Source organism: Athene noctua, chromosome 6 (assembly GCF_965140245.1).
Source record: "Athene noctua chromosome 6, bAthNoc1.hap1.1, whole genome shotgun sequence".
NCBI classification, from domain to species: Eukaryota; Metazoa; Chordata; class Aves; order Strigiformes; family Strigidae; genus Athene; species Athene noctua.
Window position 1 is genome coordinate 35,258,912 of NC_134042.1, and position 27,637 is coordinate 35,286,548.

The 27,637-nt window shown below is 38.3% G+C and overlaps 1 protein-coding gene across 2 annotated transcripts in view; it reads left to right on the forward strand.

The window, feature by feature from the left end:
* The window catches only part of SLC24A4 (solute carrier family 24 member 4), a 95,591-nt gene extending 75,006 nt beyond the window's left edge, over positions 1 to 20,585 (forward strand). For both annotated transcript variants that reach the window (XM_074909244.1, XM_074909246.1), the window contains exons 12-17: positions 491 to 635; positions 11,913 to 12,079; positions 14,303 to 14,417; positions 16,541 to 16,653; positions 17,212 to 17,277; positions 19,013 to 20,585. In XM_074909244.1, coding sequence (XP_074765345.1) covers positions 491 to 635; positions 11,913 to 12,079; positions 14,303 to 14,417; positions 16,541 to 16,653; positions 17,212 to 17,277; positions 19,013 to 19,165 — 759 coding nt within the window. In that variant the 3' untranslated portion in view covers positions 19,166 to 20,585. The remainder of the gene's footprint in view (positions 1 to 490; positions 636 to 11,912; positions 12,080 to 14,302; positions 14,418 to 16,540; positions 16,654 to 17,211; positions 17,278 to 19,012) is intronic.
* The last annotated feature ends 7,052 nt before the right edge of the window (positions 20,586 to 27,637 follow it).

Genomic DNA, 27,637 nt, shown 5'->3' on the forward strand with positions numbered 1-27,637 from the left:
CTTTTGAAATTATAAGTAGGAACTTTACATGGACCTCAAGGAATGGGGATGAAAAGCAGGAAGGAGAGTTGGACCAGAGTAGGAGAGATATTGGTTAATGAGTCATTCATAAGCAAACTCTGATAGTGCAGAAATTCCTTGAGTGTTACCACTAGATTGTAGTGCTATGGCTGGTTTGAGTGGAAACTGTTGGGTGAGAAGTGCTTCAGAATAACCACGCTTATTAAAACATGATTCAGAAGAACAGATATGACCACTTTCTCCATCATGGCTTGAAAGATTCCTGTCCGTAATTTTGAGGTGGATGATCAACACTGGCCTGATGAAGACAGGTAGGCCACAGACAGATTTGTTTGTTGCTGACTGGGAGGAAGGCTTTGTGGAGAAACAACATAGCTCACATGACTGGGGCTGGACAGACAGCAAACCCCAGATTTAACAAAGTCAATATTTTCCAAACTGTGGCAGTTTTGTCTTTGACACTGTGCAGCGTCAGCGGTTAATCCAATCTGCTAATGGCTCAAGCAAACCACTTCAGAATGGGAGACATGAGAATATTGAAAATGGGAACATACCTGTGGTGAACCAAGAGGAGGAAAATGAACAGGACAATCTATCTCCCTTTTCATTGCCAGGTAAGGCTTACTTTCCAGGTGTTTATAGTAACAAAAGATAATGAAAATGCCAAACACTGGGTTGTAAGAAAAAACAATATACTGGAGAGAGAGGAGGAAGAGGATTGATTTGGCAGGCTGGAGGCTACATGGCTAAAAGCAGATCTTGGTAAAGTGTTTTTTGGAGCCATCATGAACAATAAGGATAGAAGTGCTGATTTGCCAGAGGGAAAGGGAAAACAAGCAAGGCAGGTTTATATTTAAAAAAGACCAACCCAATGAGCACTTCTGCTAGTAATTTTGAAGTCAATAGTTAATAATGGCTCACTGGAGATCACACAGAATCATCTAGGTTGGAAAGGACCCTGGAGATCATCTAGTCCAACCGTTTGCCTAGCACAGTTCCCACCTACAGCAATCCTTAAGCTCTAAATCAACCCGACTCTTGAACACCTCCAGGGATGGGGACTCCACCACTTCCCTGGGCAGCCCATTCCAACGCCTAACAACCCGTTCCGTAAGGAAATCCTTCCTAATATCTAGTCTGAACCTTCCCTGGTGCAATTTCAGGCCATTCCCTCTTGTTCTGTTGCTTTCTACTAGGCTAAAGAGACTCATCCCCAGCTCTCTGCAGCTTCCTCTCAGGTAGCTCTAGAGGGCGATGAGGTCTCCCCTCAGCCTCCTCTTCTCCAGACTAAACACCCCCAGTTCCCTCAGCCGCTCCCCGTAGGACCTGTGTTCCAGACCCTTCACCAGCTTTGTAGCCCTTCTCTGGACACGCTCAAGTCATTCAATGTCCTTTTTGTAGTGAGGGGCCCAAAACTGAACACAGGAATTGAGGTGCGGCCTCACCAGTGCCGAGTACAGGGGTCAGATCCCTTCCCTGTCCCTGCTGGCCACACTATTGCTGACACAAGCCAGGATGCCATTGGCCTTCTTGGCCCCCTGGGCACACTGCTGGCTCCTGTTCAGCCGGCTGTCAATCAACACCCCCAGGTCCCTCTCTGACTGGCAGCTCTCCAGCCACTCCTCCCCAAGCCTGTAGCGCTGCTGGGGGTTGTTGTGGCCCAAGGGCAGCCCCCGGCATTTGCCCTTATTGAAACTCCTCCAGTTGGCCTCAGCCCATGGCTCCAGCCTGTCCAGGTCTCTCTGCAGAGCCTCCCTACCCTCGAGCAGATCAACAGTCCCACCCAACTGGGTGTCACCTGCAAACTGACTGAGGGTGCACTCGATCCCCTCGTCTAGATCATCAATAAAGATGTTAAACAGGAGTGGCCCCAAAAACCAGCCCTGGGGGACACCACTCGTGACCAGCTGCCAACTGGATTTCACTCCATTTACCACAACTCTCTGGGCACGGTCGTCCAGCCAGTTTTTACCCAGCGAAGTGTGCGATTGTCCAGACCTCAAGCACCCATTTTTGCCAGGAGAATGCTGTAGAAAACGGTGCCAAAAGCCTTACTAAAGTCAAGGTAAATTATATCCACAGCCTTTTCCCTCATCTAATAAGCAGGTTGTCCTGTCGTAGAAGGAGATCATGTTTGTCAAGCTGGACCTGCCTTTCATAAACCCATGGTGGCTGGGCCTGAGCATCTGGTTGTGCCTCATGTGTTGCATGATGGTGTTTAGGATGAGCTGCTCCATCAGCTTCCCGGGTACCGAAGTCTAGCTGACAGACCTGTAATTTCCCGGATCTCTCTTCTAACCCTTCTTAGAGATGGCTAAGTCAGAGGCAGCTAGGTGTCTAAATATATAACGTGGTTTAGTGACTGTAGAGGAGGCTTCTCAGATGAAGAGGAAGAAAGGTTTAGGGGAAGAAACTGTGTTTAATATCTTTGAGAGTGTTTGCATACTGCTATTCTAAGAATTTTAATAATACTCACCTTTTGAAATTTTTTGGAAGCTCTTTGGTGTGAAGGGCTATATATAACCAACCTTATTAGGTTGGTGCCCATAGCACATTGCAGGTGGACTGTCCCGCAAATGCTTTTGAGGTTAGACAGCAGAGGTGAGATTCACCCCTCACAGACATGCAGTCAGTAGTTGTCTGTCACACAGTTACTGTTTAACACAAACATTACTTGGCATAAACAAATATCACCTGCAGTGAAAAAGAAGGAAGAATTTTCCATGTTGTATATGATTTGAATTTCTTAGAGATCTCATTGCTTCAGTTGCTATCGTCTTAGAAGAGATGTTTGTGACTGAACAAACATTGGAGCATACTATGTGAAGACTGGTTAAAACGGTGTGTTTTCACATTACTGTACTGTGTGCTCTTACAGGAGCTTCTTGCAGTCAGCAGTTATGGACTTTCATCGGGGGTGAAGAATGGAAACACTGATTCACTGAAGATAGGCCCATTAGATGATAATGGGCTCCTGATAATCAATGAGATAATGAAAAACTGTTTTTCTTGTATGGTGAAATAAGTGGACCCAAGTCAGCAATATGCTTGTGTGCATGAATATGATGTTAATAGTAACAACAGCAACAATAATAACAGTAACAGTAATAAACACCTTCTAAACCACAAAAATGTCTCCCTAAGCCATCTTTAAAATGCAGGATTCAATACACATGTTGGCAAAGAAGATTTTTTTTTTTTTAAACTGAGTTGTTTTTAACAAGTTTTTTGATTCAAGTTTTAATTAGAGCAGTGCAGTCATGCATTTCTTCTTACATTCCGGGACAATGTAGAAATCTCAACATGTGTCAAAAATTACCTGGTGACCGTATTTGGATTTGTTCAAGACTCAGACAACTTCTTTATAAATAAAAAATAGATTTCAGACTAGAGCTTCCTAAATGTGTGACATTCACAATAGACAAAATGCATTGAACTAAGGAGGAAGTTATCAGTTATGCCATTGGCCTTTTTCAAATGCAGTTTTTCTGCATTTTGAGAAAGTTTTTAAAGATAATTGCGGTGTAACAGGCCAAAGTGGAACCACTGATGATACAGTTCATACTGACATCGAGCAAAAGTTCAACACAAAGTCAGAGTTGCGCAAAAGTGATAAAGTGATTGTTTAAAATTCTGATCATTATCTTCAGGTTTTGTTATTCCTGTTGTCTGGAGATTATTATCTATTGGTTGGATTCTCATTGCTCAACACATATATTCTGATGGAGAATTTTTTTATGTTTGCTTTCAGAAGCACCACTTTAATAATTTTGGAGAAAATGTAAAGAACCGTCATCATGCTTTGTTGTTGTTTAAGTTCTGTGGTACAATCAGTAGACCTAAAAAAAGCCCTGACATTTAAAACTGGCTTTGGAGAAAAAGTAGTTTGCAGACAGTTTCCCAGAATCTCCTGTTCTTCTTTTGATATATTTTCAGGCCAGGAATAAGGCACATACATACATTTTCTAAAGATCAGTAGTTCATGTATTCTTTCAGTACTACAAAGAGATCTATGAAGAATAGGCTTTCACTTTCCAATAGGACTTTCCAAGTCAACTGCTTTGCAGTGTGCTAAGTCGAAAATTCACTCCAGTATTTTAAGAGCTGCAATGGAAGTGGCTATAAATTGGCCCAAACCCTTTTTTCTGCTGTTCTGTAGTCACCTCTTTTAGCCTAGTTTGGGGTTTGACTTTCCTCCTTCAAATTGTGTATTCTAGATCCTTTTGCAAGAACAAGTTTTTCTGAAACAGAAATAAATGTGAATGAAGTTTAAAGCACTACATTATCTCTGAGTGATTCTCAGTAATCATTTGCCATCTGTAATTTTTGTTTGTTGTTCTCTTTTATTGTCTATCAGCAGCAGTGCTCAGCAATAAATGTAGGGTTTTAGCACATAGAGAATAAAATTGTTACATGAAAACAGTCTCAAACTACAGCATCAAGCCTAGATCCCATATGTCAGACATCTAGAGAAATTCAGCCCCCGGGGTGTGGTTCAGGCCCATCTTGAAACAGGAGACAACACACAATTTTTATGGAAACTGCATATGGTATCATACTAACCAGCCTTTGCCTTTGGTTTCTGTGGGGAAAGGAACATTCTTTTTAAGAGTAATTTCTTTCTTGACCTAACCTTTAGGCCATGATGATTATCTTCCAAGAGAAAGGCTCATTTGATACTTTACAGTTCAGTTACTCTGCAGTTGTTTGGAAACAGGTCTTAAACTTTAAAAAAACCCCACAGATCAGAATAAAGCAGGATGAAACTGAGCAGACATATGTTGACAACAAAATGATGTGTAAAAGTGCTTGCATAGCTCAAGTAGTTTTTTTAGAGACCAGACTTGAAAAAGCACTTCTTTGCTGCTCTTAATGGATGCTTAAATCCTATTCACTGTCACATGTACAGGATCCTTTAAAATACTCAGTGTTCTCAACTCCTGCTGGTTTCACAGAAATGAACTCCTTCTCTTACAGGATTGGACCATGCACGCTTTATATAAGTTGTGATGCTGTTAGCTAAAATAGGAATTATAATTCCCAGAGCTAAAATGAGATGGCAGGCAATAAAGGAGATTAACAATCCTGCCCATTTTTGTAGGGATACAAAATACAAAGATAACAGGTAGGACAGAAGCAAAAAGGAATTAACAGTATCTACTAAAACCATAAAAAATGTTTGTATTTGGTCAAACAATGTTTGTCTCCAACCATGACTTTATGAAGTAGCCTGGGGAAGAGTAAGACAGGATAAATTGGCCTTCAGCTATTTTCAGATCAAGAAACTTCCTGGACTGGGTGTTATGTCCAAATATTTAAAATTCCTTAATGCATTTCTTCTTTATCTGTCTAATTCTCATAGAATCTTTGTAAACATTTAGCACCCACAACATCCCATGGTTGTGTGAAGAACCATCTCCTTTTACTTGCTTTGAACCTTGCCTCTCCTAGTTTCATTTGATGTTGTCTTCTATTGGAAAACACAGTGAACAAAGCAAATCCTACGTACCTCACTTGAACATTCAGGATGCTCTAGCTCTTTGTTATGCCCCCTACGGAGTTGTATGTCCTCAAATCTGAGCTAGAGATGGAAAAGAGTTCCATATAGAAACCTCTAAAATTTCTGTCTCTGAACACTGATGCAGAGTTCTTTTAGCTTCTCTGTAATGCCCTTATCTTCTCTCAGTGCTCCTTTATACTTTGATCACTAGTGGACCCAGCAGACTTCCTGCTTCTAATGTAAGTAAGATTTATTGTGAATTTTGATTCCTCTTTGTCGTTGTTCCTCAGACTCTCTTTTTGGCCTGTTTTATGGTGCTTTTGCCAAAGTTTGAAACATGACTTATGTGCCTGAGTTAGGAAGAGAGCTAGTTTCCATAGCTTCTGTGATGTTGCAAGAGAAAAGTTCTTCCAAGAAGGTAGTTCAGAGCAGGACCTCACTGTAATACTAAGAAATGCTCTTTTGGAAGTGCTTCCTCTTGGTAATGGCGCATCTACCGTAGAATTTTATTTCAAAACACGAGTGTGCTTCTAAGGCACATCTCACTGTTGTCCTCATGTTACTGCAATTTGATTTGCATAGTGTTCTTGTGGAGTTCATGAACCAGACTCCTTTTGTAGAAAAATAAACTGGAAAGAGTAATGAGTGTGCCCTACCTTGGAGGAAGATACACAGGATAAATTGGAAGAGAAGTGGGCAGGGATTTAATTTATTATCTCATCACTTCATTCTGATGGGCAAAGAGGGACTTGAGGAAGTCTATAAATCCTAGTTCTTCCTAAAAAAAAAATGTGATAAAGTAGACAGCAAGGTTAAAACATAAAATAAACCATGCCTAAGTCCAACCAAGTCAAACAAAGATGGGAAGTACCTCTGCTCAATTAAATTTTATTTTTGTTGAATATTGTCCTGTGTAAGCCTGCAGTAACTCTGAGAATAAAGCTTGTTTCTGCATACTGGAGCAAATTCTTTTTTCTGGACCAGTTCCCACTGTACCAAAAATGTGTCTTTAAGAGAAACTTACTGACATAAATTCAAATATGCAAAGTGCAGTAAAGGCACAGGCTGAAAATAGAAATCTGAGTTGTTTTGGACAGATCTCCTGGTCTGAAATTTGGAACTTGTATTCTAGAAAATGGAAGTTCTGAGAAGAGTGTCAGTAGTTTGGAAAAGAGTCTGTTTTGAATGAGGATGAAATGAAACCTCGGTATTTTCCACAGAAAAAAAGAGAATTGTTTCCAAAGCTCTGTTGCAGGAGAATTGCAATAAAAATGTTTTAATATGTCAACTGCCCACTTGGAAGGCTGACAAAGGTTGGGCCTTCTTGGATACCCTTTTACACAGTACATAGCCTGTCTGGTGTGGTAACACAGAGTATCTTGCTTCCAGATTTCCTAGGGAAAGTTGCAGAGCTGAAATCAATAAGGATTTTCCAAGAAGGTGAAGAGGCAGCTGCTGTGTTAATTTTCCTAACAGCGAATTGAAAACCATTTTCTCAAAAATTTTTTATTTTGCAACAAAGGCATTTTACAGTGGAAGATAATTCTGATGGAAAATTCACAATGGATCTAGGTTGTTGTATCTATTTCATTTGTTTCTATGTTGAATCCCATACTTGGGACAAAGATTTATATCTCTGTTGTGTTTTGGATACTGCATATGCTCAAAAAATCATTAGACTTTCAGACCAGCTAATTTACATATATTAAAGCCTTCCAATCAGTCTCAACTCTGATAAATAGCAGCACCTTCTAGCAGAAATTTCCTTGCTGTTTGGGTTACTATAAAGCTCCCAGTGTGGAAGTGTGTTACTGTTACATGTTTTGGTGTCAAAATTTGAATTCATACTGGTAATGATAGGTGCCTGTAAATACATCTTTGTAAATATAAAGCCTAATTAGGACCAAAGGATAGCCAGATGGTTTGGGTTTGGGTTTGTTTTTTTAAAATGAAAAATGGTAGAGATTTAAAAAGATTAAAAAAGAGTTCTAAAATTTTGAAGTGGAGCACCAAAAAAATCTCCAGCAATAATCTTCCTAGGCCATGCCTTATTTTTCTTCTAAGTTTACCATTGTCAAAAGCAAAAAAAAATCCAGATAAATAGAAATCAATAGTAAACTCCAGGAAGCCTTTCTCATTTCACAGCTAGACTTCAATTAGAGAAAGCATTTCCCATTTTTCAAGTTACCTTAAATTAGAGATGTATGCGAATTTATAACAATACAGTTACGAAAATCCCGTGTGTCATTTAAATTCGTGGTTTTCAGGGATATTATATTTTTTTTAGATCAGTCAGCTACTAATTGCTTTGTGCAAGGAGATGCACGTTATGAAGGTTTAGGCACGTTCTGAAGTAGCTCTTGTTTGGAGTTGTGGTCTGTGCCTGACTGCCACACTTTTAAAGGGAAGACTGAGTGGAAAAGCTGTCAAATTTAACTAACTGCAGTAACTTAAGTCTGACTCCTTATGGTGTAGCTGCAAACTCCAGTCTGTCTAAACTCAAAAAAAAGTGTTTTCTGTGCAGCTTATTGATTAGGACATGTAGGCTGTCTGCACTAGATATTTGGAAGTTGTGTTTCAGACTAGCTCTAGTTTGGTCTCATGGACTAAACACCCATTGTTATTTAGAGCAATTTTAAGTTTGTGCCTCTGGTTCAGCTTTATACCAAGGGAATCTCATTGGTGTGATGCAAGGCTGCTCCATATTACAAACTAAAATACAGTAATTTGCAAACCAAAATACAGTAAATGGGGACAATCTTGAAATTTACTTCAAGGGTACACTCCCGATGAAAACACAAATGTAGTTTCATACTGAGCTCCTCTCAACTCTGTGTGAATGTTGCAAATAGGACAGTATTTTTCCTGTAAAAAAGCACTTTCTTTAGTGCCTTAAGGAAACATTAGTTTCAGTGCTGTGATGTGTGACGTTGACTTTGCTCACCAGGACACTATCTGTATGTGAAAGTAATTATTGTAAGTATAACATCTGGAGTGATAGCAAGTCCAAAAATATATTTGAAGTTAGCAAAGGGCTCTTTGTTGTAGGCCTGCTGCTTCATTTTCAGAAACATTGTAATCAGGCTCTTCTATAATGATACTTCTCTGAAATACTTGGTATGCTTGGCTTCCAAATATCTGAAGAAACAGAAAAACGGATGTATAAATTAGGAAAAACAACTTCATGCAAAAAACCTCATCCTTCTGGTTTACAGTAGTGTGTAGTGACCAGAATATAGACCAGTGTTGCTTTCTGTAATAAAGCAATACTCTTTCATTATTGTTGTGAGGGGTGCAACGAACAAAATACAACTTGCCTCAGCTCTGTGGGTTGCTGCAGGAGCCTTCAGACCCAGGACTCACAGGAGTGGCTGGTACTGCTATTAAAACAACTGAGCTAAGGTCTTGTTATGGGACTGTTAGTTGGGTTTAGCAGAATATCTATGTATTGAATAATAGCCTTGATGAGGATGATCATTTTCTTCCTTGCAGATGTACTAGGAAGCTAAGCAACAATCACAAAACAATTTGTCATGAACTAAAAGCATACTCCAATTTAACAAATTTGTCACTAATTTTAATGATTATTTTGGTGTGGGTGGTCAAAAGCAAAACAGCAGAGCAGCACAAGAAGTAATTTTCAAAGAACTTAAAAAAAATTAAAATGTTCAGCTCTATGTTGTTTGTGCATTCATCTAAGCCAGGTGAAATGAATGAAGTCATCTGCTTCCTCAGGAAATAAAGTCTCACTTTAGCAGCAAACTCAATAAAGTTACTAAATTCTTACAAAACTACTGAGTTACAGCATAAGAGGAGACTTCTTTAGCACTGGGTACCACACAGTTTCTGTGACCCAGCATAGCAGGAGCTGAAGAAAACGGCCTGAGGCAAAACCAAGGCCAGATACACTTAAGGCTTTCTATAAAAGTTTATAAAAGCTAGCAAACCTTGATGCAAAAGAGAAATCAATGTAAAGTGTGTCAAGTAGGCTGTTTTGGCCGTGGTGGTTCAGAACTATTCCAAGCTAACTGCAAAGGGCCAGTCAGCTACTCTGCTAACTCGGCAAACCCCAGAATTACATGCAGTTGTTCCCCAAAGTCTCAAGCCTGGGTGCCATGTAATGAATGCAAATGTCACTTCCACAAACCATCTCGATGTAAAAAGCAGTTCTGACTCGTGACGTTGTGTGGGTAAAGCATCACCACTAATAGAGCCAGGAATTTTAATCTGACGCACATCCATCCAAACTGAGCAAAGATAAGGGAAAGGCAAGTCCTCCTCCACTAATATTTTGGGTTTCCTGCAACTGAGCAAGCATAGCCATGCTGATGGTAAAGCCCTGTGAATTCTCACAGTTCAGCATTTGTTTAAGTAATTCAGGGCACTAGACAGGATCCCTGACAAGATGCATATTCCTCAGCAGAGGCTGAGCGCATCTATTCTCTATTTGTTCTTCAGACAATTTTGTTTCTTTTATTCATGTTATTGAAAAGAGAAATGGGGCTGAATTTCCTATGTGTAACAGCACTGAAGTTAGTCAGATTACACCCACATCAGATCAGAATCAGATCCATAATTTTTTCCTGCCAAAGTCACCCACTCACCCTGCATTTGGAATTACTCACTGAGGAAATTACTGGCCTAGGCCATGCTGAGTTGTTTGACTATGAACCAAACTTAGCAACTTGGGTAGACAAAGAGTATAAATTAAATAGCAGGAGTCTTTTAATGATCCAAACTAACAAATTAAACAGGGAGCGATATAAATTACCATACAATATTTACAGCCTTTTTAATAGAATTAAAGTGAAATGTAAGAAGTGTCATTTTCTGGACAGAACAGATAAAAGATAACTGTTTTAAATATTTGCATAGCAGTATACGTAACCAGAGGGAAAAAGGACTTTCCTGTAAAATCTGTAATAGATCCACAGAGACACATAAAATTCTAGAATTAGAATTGACCCTAGGAGACTTCAGTAGTTTTACGTTTTAGAAGTTCTACAGCCACAGGCTAAATGGGAATAAAGACCCAAGCTTAGTCTAAGATTTCCTGGTGGGTTGATGGCATCTCAGAATTCACAAGAAAATCCCAAGTTAAGGAACTGATTCATAACTTACGCAAGACAATTTAGTACTAGAATACATACCAAAGTAAATGAATAAAGACTTGCATTTGGACCCACCAATTTAAATTAGACTGTAAGTAGCCTTATAAATTACAAAAGTATTACTAAATTTTAACCATTTAATATTTAATTTCATTGCATCTAGTGTACATTAGTCCAGAGGACAGATTTCAATCTAATTGAATTCACTGACTAAAACTCCCATTAAACAAGTATTTGCTGAAAGAAAATTCCTGCTGAAACCAATACAAGCTTTTGCTGATTAATTATTTCCCTTTGTAACTTAGCTAAATAACTTCACTGGAAGATGTATCTGATAATATCATTCAATGTGATGAATCATTTTATTCAAAATGACAGATTATTTTAGTTCTCATGCATATTGTTATCAGTTAGTGATGGAAATCCTTACTAGCATAGTTTTAAAACAACTGAAAAAAACCCAACCAAAAGCCACCATGCTGTTGGCTGTGGTACTGTGGTTTAGCCTGATAAACAAGTTTATTATCCTACTTACAGGATACTTCATGAAACATATAAATATAAGCGCTTTGTTTATTTATGGCCCAATTATAAAATAATCCTCTTTTATGTATTGAGATTTATGTACACATTTACAGTACTCCACATTTTTAAAAAAAGAGAAGGTGTATACTTGTCTTCGGTAATGACAGTTCTCTGGTATTTCTCACTGGCTGATATTGGAGAGCTGTATGAGGGAAGTCATCCTCAGTTTCCTTTCATAGAGGACAAGAGACCATCTCAAGGTGATGCTATGTGCAGCTGGAGAGAGTTAACAAGTCTAAATCTCCTAGGTACCAGTTTAAAGTTCTTTCCAGGTGACCACAGTGAGGCATGTGGGACAAGTTTCTCATGTTCATAGTTTGGGTCTCTGCTTCTGTTTTCTGTGAAAGTATTTTCTGTTGCTGCACAGAAGGTACAAATTATTTTCACTACAAGGATTTCCATCTTCCTTTTTAAAAGGTGAAGGGGATGGGGTTTTTTGGTTGTTTGGTTAGGGTTTTTTTTAATTTTGGAGTGATAGTAATACAGGTGCTTAACTTTAAGATTCGGGATGTGCATGCAGAACTTGGCTGAGAGTGACAAGACCAAGTATAGATGAAAGGTACACTGGTAAATGAGCTGACATGCACAGTTGTAAACATCCTTCTGGGATCATCTGCTGTGTTCAAAGAGGTGTAACTGTGCCTGGGATAGTGATGGGAAAACTAAACTTGTTCTTTCCTTTCTTTGTCCTGCAGATGGAAAAATGAACAAAATTAAATGGATTTTGACATGGCCATTGATATTCCTGCTCTTTTGCACCATTCCAAACTGCAGTAAACCACGCTGGGAGAGGTGTTTTATGATGACATTTGTCTTATCCACGCTCTGGATTGCCTTGTTCTCCTACTTCATGGTGTGGATGGTAAGTGCATGTAGAAAGACTTCTTGTATTGAGTGAAATGTGCATCTCAAAATAGATAATAGATTTTCTGTGTATGTGTTAAAGAAAGAAATGTAATTGTAGTGCAGTCTCTTCAGCTCGTACTCTTATTATTATAATCTTAGCTTTCTGCTGCTCTTTTCTGCACAAATAATTGGACCTTTATTGTATAGGACCCAATACAGTAAAGGAAAGCCCCATCATGAATGTGGATATCCGCATCCTACTAGTAAAAGGGAGTATAAATGAAAATGTTTAACTCTCATCAGCTAAGCCACCTCTAGAACTTTACAGGGTCTGATACTGAAACATGCATGAAAGGCAAAGGGATGGCAAAATTTAAAGATTCAGACGTGGTGCAAAATACCTCAAGTAGACAGAAATTATGCAAGAAAATCCTTAGTGAAGAGTTTTATGATTGCTGGTATGTTTCCATTTGCCTTAGATCTGTGAGAAGCAGTGTATCAGTCGTAGATCTGTAAATTGTTGTCAGTTCAGGAGCACATTTACTGGAAGATTTGAATAAGTTCCTATTTTTTATTTCTTACCCTCTTTCAGTTTCTCAAGTTTATGTTTACAGTCAGAGAAGAGGCATGAATAGGAAAGCTCCTCAAATAGTTTCTGTGATGGAAAAAGTAGCTATACTTTTGAAGTATGGAAAGGTAGCTTTTTCTACACTAAAAGATGGAAAACCCAAAAGTTGTATATACCTATAACTGGAATATTGGTAGGATATGCTGCTGAAGAATTTCTGTGCCTGTTTTTCCCTTTTAAAGGAAAATACAGTGAAGAAACCTTCAGCTGGTTTCATACTGGAATATATATAGTCTCACATACATACACCTGTAGTCATATATATATATATATACACACACTCTTCTAGTCATGCATATGAAAGAATTTTTGTTCATGAGCTTCTTACCTGCAAAATCTTTTTTGGGTGGAAAACATCACTACTATATTTATGTTTCCTCTCATGGGAAGTTGTGTATTCTATATACTTTTTGCAACTTTCTATCCAAGTTTTGCATTGTGAAGTAATCCTCTTTTCTCTTAACGTAGACTGCATTGGAAAAATTCATATGCCAGCCAGTCATTCTGCCTGGCATAATGGTGCCAAAGCCACACATTCGTTTCATACCATATGTCCTTTGCAAGACCATGCTCTGTACCTTGGTTCCATTTGTAGATATCCCCTTTACAAATGAGAGATGTGCTCATGAAGACTGCAACGCAGCTTATTTTAAGAGGCAGCCAAACTTTAATACCTTGTTGCCACTTGCAGCAGGAGAATCATGCCTGCTTCTATTTCTGAGTCACAGCTTGCCCCTGAGAATAAGGTTTGTGAGCAGGTTCCTAAAATAGGCCTTTTCTTTGGTGAAGGGTCTGTTGTTCCTCATGTAGGAGATGGGCAAACTATTTCAAGAAAACAACACAGAACCTTAAAGATTTCCACTCTTAGCAGTCTCAGCACGGAAGCAGCTGCCTGTCCCTGATTCAGTCTTCTTACTCTCACCAGGCTATTTCCTTTTCAGCTGCCTGTTCAGCCTTTTTTCTTGACGCTTTTTCGGCCTTCTCTGGATATTCCAGCTAAATACACTTCCTTGTCCTTTCCAAGAGCTCTACTACAATCTCAGCCTTCTCCTGAGCTCTTTTAAAGCTGCATCTGGAATCTCAGCAGACAATATAGCCAGATTTGCTCACTTTGGGATTATATCAGAAGTCATGCAAGAAGCTAGTTCCGTCTTTATGTGTTGGGATAAAATAAGTTCTTTATATCTCTGCCCTTATATCACAATGTAAATTTGTTGCTGTGCTTTGAGAATAGAACCAGCAAGAACTTTGCCATCCTTGGGAATAAAAAAAAAAAAAAACAACCCAAAACCCCAAAACAACCCACAGGTTGGATTATGTCTGTGCTCCTCCTTAAAAGGTCAATACATTCTGTTAGAAGTACACAAAACTGAGCTTTTTGTTTGCTCATAAAATGTTGAATAATACAACCCAAAGTACTTTTCCTTATCACAGGGTTGGTTTTAGGCTGGTTATTCCACAATTATTTAATTTGTAGAAATGGATAAGTATCCTGAGTCTAAACTTGTTAGGATCCACACTAGAAATCAAAGTTAAGAGTATGCCACAACTGTGTTGGAGTAAGGAGGCTTTCCAAATATGATAGGTTAATCTGTTTTCCTCACTGTTCAGGTGACTGTGATTGGATACACCCTTGGGATACCAGATGTGATCATGGGCATTACTTTCCTAGCTGCAGGAACAAGCGTCCCAGACTGCATGGCCAGCTTAATAGTAGCAAGACAAGGTACTGTGTCAGCTGAAGCATAACTGCAATCTTACATACGTGCTCTGTGATTTGCTTCCTCCATACACACAAATTCTCAATGCAATTTTGCCCTTTTTTTTTTCTTGTATTTTTACTGTTTCAGGGCCTCTTTAAAAGCCAAACCACTTTTCTAGTTATTGTGAACTAAAAAAATTATCCCTGTCCTGTTATCTTTTGCTTATTTTGGACTGGGCACATACTAGCATTCTAGAAGGTCATTCAACACTCAGATATCCCATGTATCTATCAGTCAGGCTAAAAAGATAAAAGTAGTAGACAAAACTGGAATATCAGCTATTAAAAACTATATTGAAAAATATATGCTGACCAGCACTTGTCCGTGTAAAACTTGTACTGATTCCTAGAAGACCCCTGGAACCCAGGGAAGTGGTCTAAGAGGACCTGGCAGAAGTGATGTTGCTCCAGGCAAGTGCTGTTGCTCATCCAAATGCAGACCTCTTTCCCACTGGGATATATGGATAGCTGCACTGGAAAGGGTTTTAGATAAACGTCAGCTATGTCCTCACCAGCTTTCCGACTGAAACTGTCAAAGGCTTTCTCATGTATCTTTTAAGTTTTGATTAAGGTTTTTTACATTTCCTTTCCTACTTGAGAAATACCGGGAGCCACAGCCCTTCCTGTTGTTGTAAAACATTAAACCTGACAGTATGATCTCCTATACTGCAGTAGAATAAGAAAAGTTCCTAATTGTATTCTTTTCCACTATTCCAGTTCCTTGGTCTTCTTTTTTTTTTTTTTTTTTTTTCCAGACAATGAGATCTCCAGCACATATCATTGGGCAAACAACAAGGGTTGTGAAGTGATAAATTAAGTACTCGAAACTTTGAGATAGGAGTAGTGCTGTTGAATGTTGCTTGATTGAAAAAAAAAAAAAAGTATTTAAAATATTTCATTTTCCATGTTGTATTATTTGTTGTGTGCAGGAAAATCTCACAAAAAGCAGTACAAAAAAGTACTCAGGATTCTTATGGAACCACATTCCTACTAAATTACTTTTCCATATGTAGTATTAAAGCAAACAGATTTTTGCAATAACAGAAGGAAAACATGTTACATTTTTAAACAAAGAGGCTGCTTCTTTAGATTGGTTCTTCTTTAGTATTAGGCAAAACTAGTGTAGGATTGTTTCTCTGAAAGTGAAGGTAAGCAATAGTTTGGCAATAAGCAGCCCCATCCTCTCAAAGACAATACAGGGACTTTGCACTACTTGGATTCGAGAGAGATTTTTACTGACAGATTGCAGACAAGTATCTAAAAAGGAGAGACAGACACTACCATAATATGGATCCAAAGCATAACCTTCGTCTCACCAGATTCCTGCAAGAGGACACTGTACTTCTGGTGTGGTAGTGTCTATCTCCACTCTGTGTACTCTCAAAGTATTTGTGGGACATGTCCCATTTACATCAGAGTTCCTCTTCCTTTCCAGGATTTACTTTGTGGAAGTAATTCAATAGTTAGGCCAGTGCCTAAGGGAAATTAGCCAGCACAGAGAAGAGGTCTGCTTTCCTCACATCCATTGACATTGTTGCAGAATGAGATGCCAGACAGTGATGAGCATTAGAAGTCGATTTTGAGCAATGCCTAGGGGCTTCACAACCCTTTCCTATAGCATTTTATTGTTCCTGAAGTGAAATTATTGCTGATTAAGCCCCACAGAAGTGCTTAATGTCTTTGACTACCATCTGGTTGGGTTCTTTGCAGGATCACTTTTCATCATTCACATGAGATAAAGGTCACATGACCACATGCTAAATACAGTACATAATCTCCAGGTTCCCTGTGGCTGCAGACTACCTAGAACAAGGCTTGTTTTTTTTAATTGGCATTGAACTCAGATGCTGAATGGGTACCACACACAGAGTAAAGACTCTCCAAGACACAAGGAAGGTGTAGTTGGAGTGATCAATTTGCACACTTTTTTCAGAAGTCATGCAAAGATTATGGAAATTGTCTCCCTACCTCAAATACTCTTGCCAGCCCAGTGGGGCTTGGATCAGTGCAGATCATTTCCTCTAGTAAACAGAGTAATGGTCCTATACTTTGTTTTTACCCAAGAGTTGTGTTTTTTTTCTCTGCAGGCCTTGGTGACATGGCCGTATCCAACACAATAGGAAGCAATGTCTTTGACATTCTGGTGGGCCTTGGCGTTCCATGGGGTTTGCAGACCATGGCGATTGATTGTGGATCAACTGTATGTATACCTGCAAATCTTTGTTATTTTTGTCTGTTAAAAAAAATATATCCTAAAAAGAAGGTATGCAAATAAATTTTTTGAAAGAAAGCAACAACCTGCCAAGAATGTTATTGGTTGCTAAGTAAGGTGTTATTTCTTTGCCAAGGAACCAGGAGTTAAGGAAGCAATTCTTCTTCCATAAGATCCAATTAATTCCTAGTTTGTCAACTGGAGTACATTACCTGTCTGTCTTCCTGTACCTTAGTATTTTTGGCTGTAAGATGAGAATAACAGCATATATCTCTCTCTCCTGAGACTCTTTTAACATAATATCCATAATAAATGTTGAATATTTTTCTTATGGTGGTGGGATTACTTATAAATTTGGTTTGATTCCTTAGCCTTCCCGTACTTCATTATGATAAATCTGTCATGGATTTGCATAGTTTAAAATGTGTAAGTCAGTTTCTATTCAAAACAGAAGGTGGGCCATAGATCAATAAATTGATTTCTGATCTCCCAAGCACAATTATTATATGCTGAGAATTTAGAAAGTCTCTCCTCTAATTCCCACAGGTTAAGATTAACAGCAAAGGACTGGTCTATTCAGTTGCACTCTTGCTAGGATCAGTGGCCCTTACTGTAAGTATTTGAGTGTCTCCAAGTATGCCAATTGCAAAATACTTAGTTATTTACATTTCATAGAAGGACAAAATGGAAATACTTATTATTCCTAAAGCATTGATTCTTGTAAAGTATCGTTCTAGCAATACCATGAGTTGGAGAGCTACCATTGTCCTTGATGAGGACTGAAATCTTACATTTGGTGCAACAGATTCTGTATACGTGTAGGTCCCCCTGGGGCAGTGTTGAAATTGTGAGGTCCAATAATACTTCTCTGCCCCTTTGTCTAGCTGCATACCCTAGGCCTGTCTCTATGTTGGTCCAAGACCCAGGTACACTTCATCACCCTTTGCCTGTGTCTCTTTTACAAAACTAGCCTGGACTAATCAAATGCCATAGCCAAAAACCCTTAATGAAGACTGGTGTGTGAAGCTATGAACCTCAGAACTTTGAATGGGCATGCTAAACGTCACTCAGCATAAGACACCCTTGTAATATATGACTTGTTAAGGTGAAACAATAATTCTGTTTCAAAAGTCAATTTTGCTGGTACTTAAGGTCTGATCCTGCTGACTCCCAGGGAACCCTCTGTGGGAAGAATCAAATCTCAAAGGTATAAAAATATCCACTTATACTAATGTCTTTTACTGACTGCCTGTGGAGGCTCTGTAAAGGAGAGGATTATCACTGGAGATTTCACACTATTGCATGACTAAGTCTTACAAAACTCCACATCACCTGTGCACAACTTAAATGATAGAATGACCAGGGCTGTTCACTCTGCCACTGACTTCCTAATGCATTTGATGCGTAAGCTTTGGGAGCTTGTTCTTTTCTTATCTCTGGTTCTGTCATACTGCACAGTGCCTGTGAAACAGCAAAGATGTTCTGTAGACAATTGTATCTGATGTCACTGCATGCATATTGGTAATCAGCACTCTGGAAAAAAGATGTGTTTCTATGCTAGCTGTTCCTGTTTTCCTGAAGAGAGTCTTTTCATAGCAGAAGCTGTATCACCTGAGCTTGAAGCGTTTATTATTGTCTCATTTGTTCTGCTGGCTACCCTGATTCTCACAGACCCTCCTAGCAAAACTCAGTGGAGAGTTTTGAGCAAAACAAATAATAATTCAGAGGCACTCAACACCACTGAAAATAGATGTCTTTGTGAGGAGTTCATTGCTTTGCTACTTGTAACTTGTAGCTCCCCTTAGTTGTGGCTGAGCAAAATATCAAAAAAATCACTTCTTCTGAAGCTGTTGAAAGAATGAACATTAGGTGCTGGTATACTACTGGGACATAAAGGATCTGTAGGGGAGCACTGGAGGGAGAAGCATTCATGTAGTTCAGTGCATTCCTTTAGTTCATACTGAATCAGTGAATGAGTGCTGCCTGACTAGAACGTGCCCCATGTACTGAAAATGTACCACATACTGAGACTGAGCACCTAGGGGCCTGTTTCTCAGTTACATAAAGAACTTGTGAAGGGGCCTTAAAGTGGGTTCATTTAATATGTTGTAAAAGGATCTTAAGACAACTGAGAGTCAGGCCAGAGTTTGAGTTCTGAGTTTGTGCTTTTACATTAATTTTCTTGATCAGAAAAACATATGTCGCCTTTTTAATCTATAAAATTTAGATAATATTTTTTTATCTTCACTCAGGATCTCTAATTCAAGAGACTCATTTTTGGCTTATAATGGTTGTTTCCAAAAGTCTACATTGGGGCTTAATTAACTAACACTTTGTTTGCTTGCAGGTGTTTGGAATCCATGTAAATAAGTGGAAACTTGACAGGAAATTAGGCATCTACGTCTTGTTTCTTTATGCCATTTTCCTGTGTTTTTCTATATTGATAGAGTTTAATGTCTTCACCTTTGTCAACTTCCCTATGTGCCGAGAAGAACTTTAAACCACAGAAAGAAGAGAGACTGAAATTCTTCTGATTACATGTGCTGTAAATGACAGGAGGCATTTCACATTTCTACCTTCTTCCATCAGTAATTTGAGTGTCGTTCCTGCTTCCTCAGCTAACAAGCACTTTTACCTGTGTGGAAGGAAAGCATACCTTTCTTTTAACATGCTAGCTCAAGGCAACCAAAGCATTTTCCTCCTTTTTGGATATTGCTGCTCAGTCATAAAGCTGTGTGGATCTTATACAGAACTCTAAAATGACCCATTTCTGGGGCATTCTGTTGTGGTTTTCATTCTCCTTTTGCAGACAATCAACACCACCACCAAGGTTAGCAAAAGGACGGGAGAAAAATCTTTATCGTTCTTTTGGTTTTGACATTTACTTTCCACGGAAGGATAAGAGGCAAGTTCAGAACTTTTCTTGGCTCAGTCAAAATAACTACAGGACCAGAAAGTCCCAAGGCACATATCATGGCATGCACTGTTGAGGACATCATTTCCCCCTTCAAGTGCTCTGCTTATAGAGGAACTGGACTGATGGTTTTCAATGGCAGCGTGGAATATTTACCACTCTTTCAATGAACATGAACAATGTGGCAGAGAGGGAAGAGGAAATGGTTTTATGTTGTATCACTTGTGATGATGCACACTAAAAGTCAGAGTATCTGCATACTGAAGAAGAGAATTACATGCAGAAATTCTTACTTGAAAAATATGTTTTACCATTAATGAGGAATGCTGTATACATATATATAAACTAACATTTGTCGATTACACCACAAGAAAAACTTTGCTTTGGCCCTTGTATGCCCATTGTGTAAATTTAGAAGAAACTAAACAAATAAAATACAACTGGGTGCTCAGTAACTATCAGTTATTGTTATCAGCTGAGAGTAGTATCTGAACATAATCCAGACTTTCTTACAACAAACCTCACCCTGATTATGATTTGATCTGATTGGTAGGAGGGAGGAATTTATATCATCAGTCAAGAAACTGGTGTATTCTCCATTTTTTTATTTATTCCCAGAAGCTTAATGAAGATGAGTGTCTGACACTGAGCAGTGCAGATAAGAAACACCTAAACAAAAGCAAGTCTGTCAAAAGAATATGGTCCTTGGTTTGATTGCATGCAAGTTTTGAAGCATGGTATACTTCTTTTTAACCCCCAGTAGAACCCAAGTTTTGATATCCTTCCAACCAGCATAAATCTGATACAAGGAATTACTCTGGATGTAACTAACAGCAAGATCTGATCAGAGTATTAAAAATAATGGGTAACATTCCACATTGTAGCAGTCATATGATTGCAAATCACTGAGACAGCATATTTTGAATTGCTACTGAACTTTAAAAATATTTTAAAACTGTATGTGAATGATCACATAAAATTTCTAAAGAAGCACAGTTAATTTTATACATAGATTTTTAAATTTTTTTAATGTTTATAAACCAAAACAAATCTATCAAGTAACAGTTGATGCATTTTAAAATATATTAATATTTTGCACTTAAAACTATACATAAAAAAATCCCGTTTTTGTGTCAATGAGAATATCCTACAAAACCTTACGAAATATACTCTTATTCAGAAAATTCATTATTTTGAAATATATGACAAATAATTATGTCTAGCCAGCTGACATGCATAATACTGTTTATACCAGGCAATGTGTTTACAATTAAGGCTATTTTAAAAACTATTTTGGTACAAATTAAGTAATGTATTCTGCTGTTGAATTTTTCTAGGAATTGGATCCTTTCAATGTAATCCTAAGGAAAGAAGAGAAACATAGTTGTTATTTGCTTTACACTTTGTTACAAATGTCAGTATTTGTACCCATTTAGGGTTTTTCACGTTAATTAAGTAGTTACATAGTTAAAGTAGCCAGTCCTAAAGATGGCAACAAATACAGCATTATTAAAATGCTTTATTGAATAGGCAAGCATGACAGTAAACACATTTGAGCTCAAGTATGCCAGTGGCCCCATTTCCAGGCATTCAAGATATTTTTGCTGCAGTGTAAAGCTGAGGAGATGGAATTCTTATTCATCTTTATGAGTCTTCTGTTGCAGAATGTGAAGATGCAGCATACTGCTGCACCACCGTGGGAGCGTCCCTCTTTAGTCTTACTCTCTGCTGTCTTTCAGGAGGACAGTTTGCTGCTGAAAAACTTGTGATGGCTTAGATATGAGGCTGAAAGGAGCAGAGAGAGAGGCTGAGTAAATGGTTTTTTCCTATGGTCTGCTGTTGGGTGGCCTTGGAGAACTACCTGTCTCCAAGCAAACATTTGCTCTTCTGTTCACAGTTCAGGCAACTCGGATGTCTTTACACAACAGAAGAGTAGTTCTAGTCTATTCAAAATCTAGTTTTGAATGCCTAGCAATCAGCTGAGTTGACAGTGATGAGGGCATCAATGTTTACAGTGCCAGATCTAGCAAATTTTACTGTACCTTCATATTTTTCAACTTTAGAAAACTAGGGGCAACAATCTGTTCTGTAGCAGCTGATCCCCAGCCCAAATATGCATGAAATGGTGTTTGCTAATGCCATGAATCCTTCAGACATCATTTAGAATTATTCTGCCTAAATTGAATGTCATAGAATCATAGGATGGTTTAGGTTGGAAGGGACCTTAAAGATCATCCAGTTCCAACCCCCCTGCCATGGGCAGGGACATCTTCCACTAGACCAGGTTGCCCAAAGCCCCGTCCAACCTGGCCTTGAACACTGCCGGGGAGGGGGCAGCCACAGCTTCTCTGGGCAACCTGTGCCAGTGTCTCACCACCCTCACAGGAAAGAATTTCTTACTTACATCTGATCTAAACCTACCCTTTTTCTGTTTAAAACTGTTACCCCTTGTCCTATCACTCCAATCCCTGATAGAGTCCCTCCCTGTCTTTTCTGTAGGCCCCCGTTATGCAATGGAATCCACTATAAAGTCTCCCTAGACCTGCTCCAGAAAATCAGTGTTCTGTTGCAGCAAGAGATTGTCTCAGAAGATAATACTGACCTTAAATTGCATGGCTGGTCCTGCCATCTGTAGCCTTCCCCAGAACATAGACCCACTTCAGGACATTTTATATTGAATTCTAATGCTGCATTTCATGAGGTGGTCTCATATGCATATTATCTACGCTGTGAGACAAGTATCATATCATGGTTATCATTATAAATAGCATTTGTGGAATCTCCTCTGACAATACCACATGACCAGGGTGTATTGCCAAAGAATAATTAGATGCTGTATCAGGGCCTTGATGACACACAATCATATGAAGCAGTTTAAAGAATCCCTGTGTAGTTGTCATCCATATGCTTAAATAAAGATGGCGGTTATAGACCAAGCCATGCAGATAAACTGAATGGCCTGAGAAAGATCTGATTGACAAATTGTATGTTAGAAAAACCCACATCAGAATATATCAGCAATTCAGGAGGCTATTGCCAAGTAATAGCGGACTAGTGCCTTTCACGTGTATATATAAAAAAAAAATTTGCTCATGTGGTCATGAAACCACTACAAATTTTGCCATTTTTCCAATCAAGAAGAGGAGTGATTTGTGCTTCTCTCTGCAATTAGTACAGTTCTATATTGCATCTGTTCAGATTATGTCTGTAAAATTTTGTATCCATTTTTTTGTACTAATCATTGCAAAAGTTAGCTGGCTGAGTTTGGAATGTATGTCACAATGTTGTATAAGTTAATGTTAAGCTTGAGTGAAAAGAAAGCTGGTGGATGTGAGAGGGAAAACTGTTACTGTGATCTGAAAATTGCCAGCATACTAACACTGAAAAGTAATACAACTCAGAAAAAAGATATCCCATATCCAGCAAAGCTTCACTTCAGTAGGATTGATTCCATGCTTAAAGCTAAGCGTATATCCAAGTGCCTTGCTGGATTGTGTCCTAAGATGACAGCAGAGCATGGTTTCTAGGTTTTCTGTCATATTCAGGTCTTGTAATATTTTATGGTTTTGTAGTCTAAAGATTTTATTTCTTCCTCAAATTAAAAGGTTTAGCCAGAATCTGTGGACTTCTCCTCTGCTGATACTCCTTTGGATTTGTACTCTTATAAATAGAGAGCTGGTTCCTTGTCAGACTTCAAAACTGTGCATCTGCCCTGGTGTACAGGCAGGAACAAAACTGAATTACAGCTGGCCAAGGAGAACTTTTAGCAGCTGATTTCCACTGCGGTTCCACTGGAGTAGGACAGTCCCACATAGACCCTACAGACAGGGTGCAGTCTTGTCTGTAGTGAGCAAATGAGAGTGTTTCCATTGAGTTCAGCAGTTTCTGATTCCATTTATATACAATAACAATTGTACTGCATTATAAAGTTGTGTGATGGAAGTCCAGCTTCTGGTGCTCTGAATCCTACTGATTCATGGAAAGTATTGCCTGAGTAAAGATTTCAGGCTCAGGATCCACATGTCTAAATCTAAAAAGGTACAGTCTATCATAACAACTATAGGATGCTCTAAGGGCTGCTCTCTCGGCTGAAGTCTAGCCTAGAAGAACACCTTAAGTCTTCCCAACAGGTACAGCATAGTCAACCATCTTTCTCCTGGCTCAGTCATTGGCGTACCAATTTTATTTTATTTTTATATGCTTGCTGCAGCTGTAACAAACATATAATTAATTTCTGGTTTTAGATTCTATTTGTAAACATTCTCTCAACATGTAAACAAATGGAATAGGTCTTTACCAGTTTAATACCTAGCAATTATAAAGAAGATTCTATTCTGTCTTTTATTTCCTTTGTGACTGTGCTTTAATTACACACACTTGTTTCTATTACGTGTTTGCTCTAGTTGCACAAATCCCCCATGAGTTTTGTTGTCTTCCTTCCTTGGACTTCTTGCGATTGTAATGCCATTTGTTTGCGTCCTACAGTTAGATGTTTTTGGAAGAGTGCTTTAAGCTGTGTAAATACTGCCTGATTATTCATGCCAAGGAAAGATCAGACCTAACATAATATGAAACAGACACTAAAATAACACCGATAGCCAGGTGAAACCAAAGAATCTTCCTAGCTGAAATGCATCACCTTTAAGCATAATGTTCTGTCATTGCAAGCTTCAGATCTCTCAGTTATTTGTGTTTAAGCACTCAGAAGAAAATCTCTGCAGCTCTTGAATTTACTATACAATTTCCTTTCTATTTCTTTGAGTCTGAACTCTAGATTTTTCATTTTCTTGGGTGGTGAGATTTATATGATGGTTACATGAGTAAATGACAGCATTTAGTTCCAGCAATTCTGTACCAAACCCTTTATTATTCTCTTGAACTGTTCTGAAAAGTCTGTATGCAAGCGATCAATGTTATACTGAAGAGAAGAATGTGGTTCAGCGGACATGTGCATTCCAGTTTCTGAGCTACTATGTACATGTTTAAAAACCTCCTTTTGAATAGCTTGAACATACACTTTTCTCACATTTCCCCATGTGGGATCCTGATGTTTTCTCCCCAGAGAAAGCTGTGAGATCCTATACATCCCTGTCCTGAAATATGAGATACATGTAGCTCCTTCTCCACAGGCTGAGATGTATAGTGATTGTGACAATTTGTACATCATGTTGTTCTGCTTGCTACCATACTTCTGACATACAGTACACTGCCTGCAATAAATGAATGATTATGGGAAACTAATGTCATTTGGATATTTTCTTAGAAGAATTACCAGTTTGAATTTTAATTCCTTTTTTTTGTTTGTTTTTTACTTGCACAAAGAATGTAAGCGATCATTGCCGTCTTATCACTGAGATGGTCGTGGTAAACTTGAAAGACAAGTCTAAAGGTTGATTTTTAGCAATAGAGGATTGTGACAAAATCTAAAGGTAGCAGAATATATCAAAACCAGACAGGTATAATCTCTAGAAATTCTAATAGGAACTAAGATCATTCTTTCAGAGGGTTTTTACAGCAAGATTATGGCCTTCATTCATATACCAATTGTGTATGCAAAGAACACTTGTAAATCTGCTTCCCCAGCAGCACCTATGTTTCAAATGGCTGAAACTCTGCAGCAAAGTTATGACCAAATTCTTGCAGTCATGTTCTTGGGGGTAGTGTCAGTGCTCATAATGTCCTGGTAGTTGGTACAAATTTGTATTAGTGGAACTGAGACTAGAATTTGGCTCCAACTATCTCCTCCATTGCAAAAAAAAATGTTTAAAATCATTTATGATCACTGAAATAACTTATGAACCTTTTCAAACTCCCTATGTTTCATACTTGCAGACATTTGCAGTGCACTCTTAGGAGGTGCAGTACCTCTTTAAATATTATTAAAACTTTCTAGAACTGCTTACTTTGAAAACAGAAAGGGATGGGTTTGTAAACTGTAAATAACAGAAATCTATTTAACATGTTATTTATTTTTTCAATGACTGTGACCTTATGCACTGTGAATGCTCTGTGATATGGGGTCCTTTGTACAGATAAATATGTCATGAGATCCAAATGGATTTAATGTGATAATTTGTTACAAAATGTTGGCATGACATTTGATTATTTTTGTTGTGAAAATAAAATTTTAAAAAAAGTTAATTCAGCATTTATAAAAGATTATAGCAGTCAGTATTGTAATGCACTATATAAAGATATGTACACTATCAATAAATTATATAAACAACTAGAGTGCTGGGTTTTTTCTCAGATGATGAGAACATGTGAAACATTCTCATATTTATTGTTGAAAATTAAAATTTCAGGACCCAACTAGGATATGTGCCTGATGTTTCTTGGTGAAATCTGGACCCTGCTGAACTGAATGACAGAAGGCCCACATTTTCGTCTTTTCCAGGGAGTATCACTTGGATCAAGACATTATTTGGGGTGAGTTAAGTGTATGTGTTTGATTCACAAGAACACTGAAACATACTATTTGCTAATTTGGGACTAGAATGTATGGCTTTCAGATAACACAGTTTGCTGTACAGAGGCACTGATCCAGAAACAATTATGGCTGTCTCAGAAACACCCTGATCAACACCATTTTGGCTGCTTTGTCTCATGGTACAGTGGTATTGAGCAGGTTCACACTGAATACTGGATGCTGATTAGAGGGGATAGAAGCAAAGTCCAAAAGCCACACAGTACTACTTTCCCAGTTACCTCAGCTCTGCACATACTGTGAAGAGAAGGAATAATCCCTCTTACCATAGACTGCCCATTTCCAACATCCCCATAGTCCACCTCAGGGTCTGTGATGACCACTGATGTATGTACATAGTCTCTGGTACACGCAGTTCTGGGCTGGCAAAAAGCTTTTAAATGCAGTTCTTGGAAAAATAGGAGCTAAGAGTTAACTTTGTCTCGTGTGCTGGTGTATTAACAATTTCATTAGACAAGAGTCTTCTCATGAATACTCCTAGCCAGTTTACTACCAGGAGATGCAAGTTAAAACAAAGCTTGGTCTTATTTTCCTTAACCACAAGACATGCTTTTGGAATCCCTGTTGCTGTATAAACCTGTCATTAGCCACTGTGGTTTTTGTGCATCTACAGAAGATTCCTTGTGAAGTGGAGAAAAGGGGTATCCTGCATTCTTTGATTTTTGTATAAGGGTTCATTCTTTGGAATATATTAGGCTAACTTTTTCTAAACTGAGGAAAGGAAACGATTCCTTCTGACACACAGAATTAACTTTTAAAAATCAAAATCTGAATGTGGAAAGTACCTCTTTAGGATTAAAATCCCCCATAGGTTTGACATGATGACCCATCATGATCTGTTATGTAATAGGCTCTATAAAAGGCACATAATCTATGGATTAGTGACACAATAGGCATGACAATTCCTACAGGCTGTTATCATATGCCGTATTATTGATGCAGCTGCTTCCTACTGCGTGGAAAGCAGAACTGTCATATAATCTGTGCATATGCTGAAAGCACTTTATTATAGCCAAAGCACTCGTCGTACTTAAGGGCTTCCCCATAAGCCATTTTTAAACCTTTCCAGTTCAGCTGCATAAAGATACAAAAAAGGGCTGCAACATCCTATGACTTCAGATGGAAAAGGTGAATCAGTCCTAGAAAAGGATTCCCCCATTTGGCTTGGATCTATTGGAGAGAAGCAATATTTTGCAGTAACTGGATATTATTTTGTCACTTAACTTTTGTATAATTGTTTACTTTCAAAGCCTTATACTAGAACACAATGACACATTCTAGACCTGTCTCTGGCTTAAAAAAACAACGAGCAAAGCTTGGACAAAATTTTTTTGTGTTAAAATTTGTCTGCATGTTTTAAATATTTTGTAGAAATATTTAACTATGTTCCAGAAATACTAAACATTTTGCAGAAAAAATGTGAGATTTTCTCATGAAGATTGCTCAATATCTTTAACAAAATTAATTTCAAACTTCTTATTCCTGAAACTACATTCTTTAAATTGCAAATAGTGTGAAAGATTTAGTGAAAAAAAACCCAACCAAAAAAAATGAGCTGCTCTCAAATCATG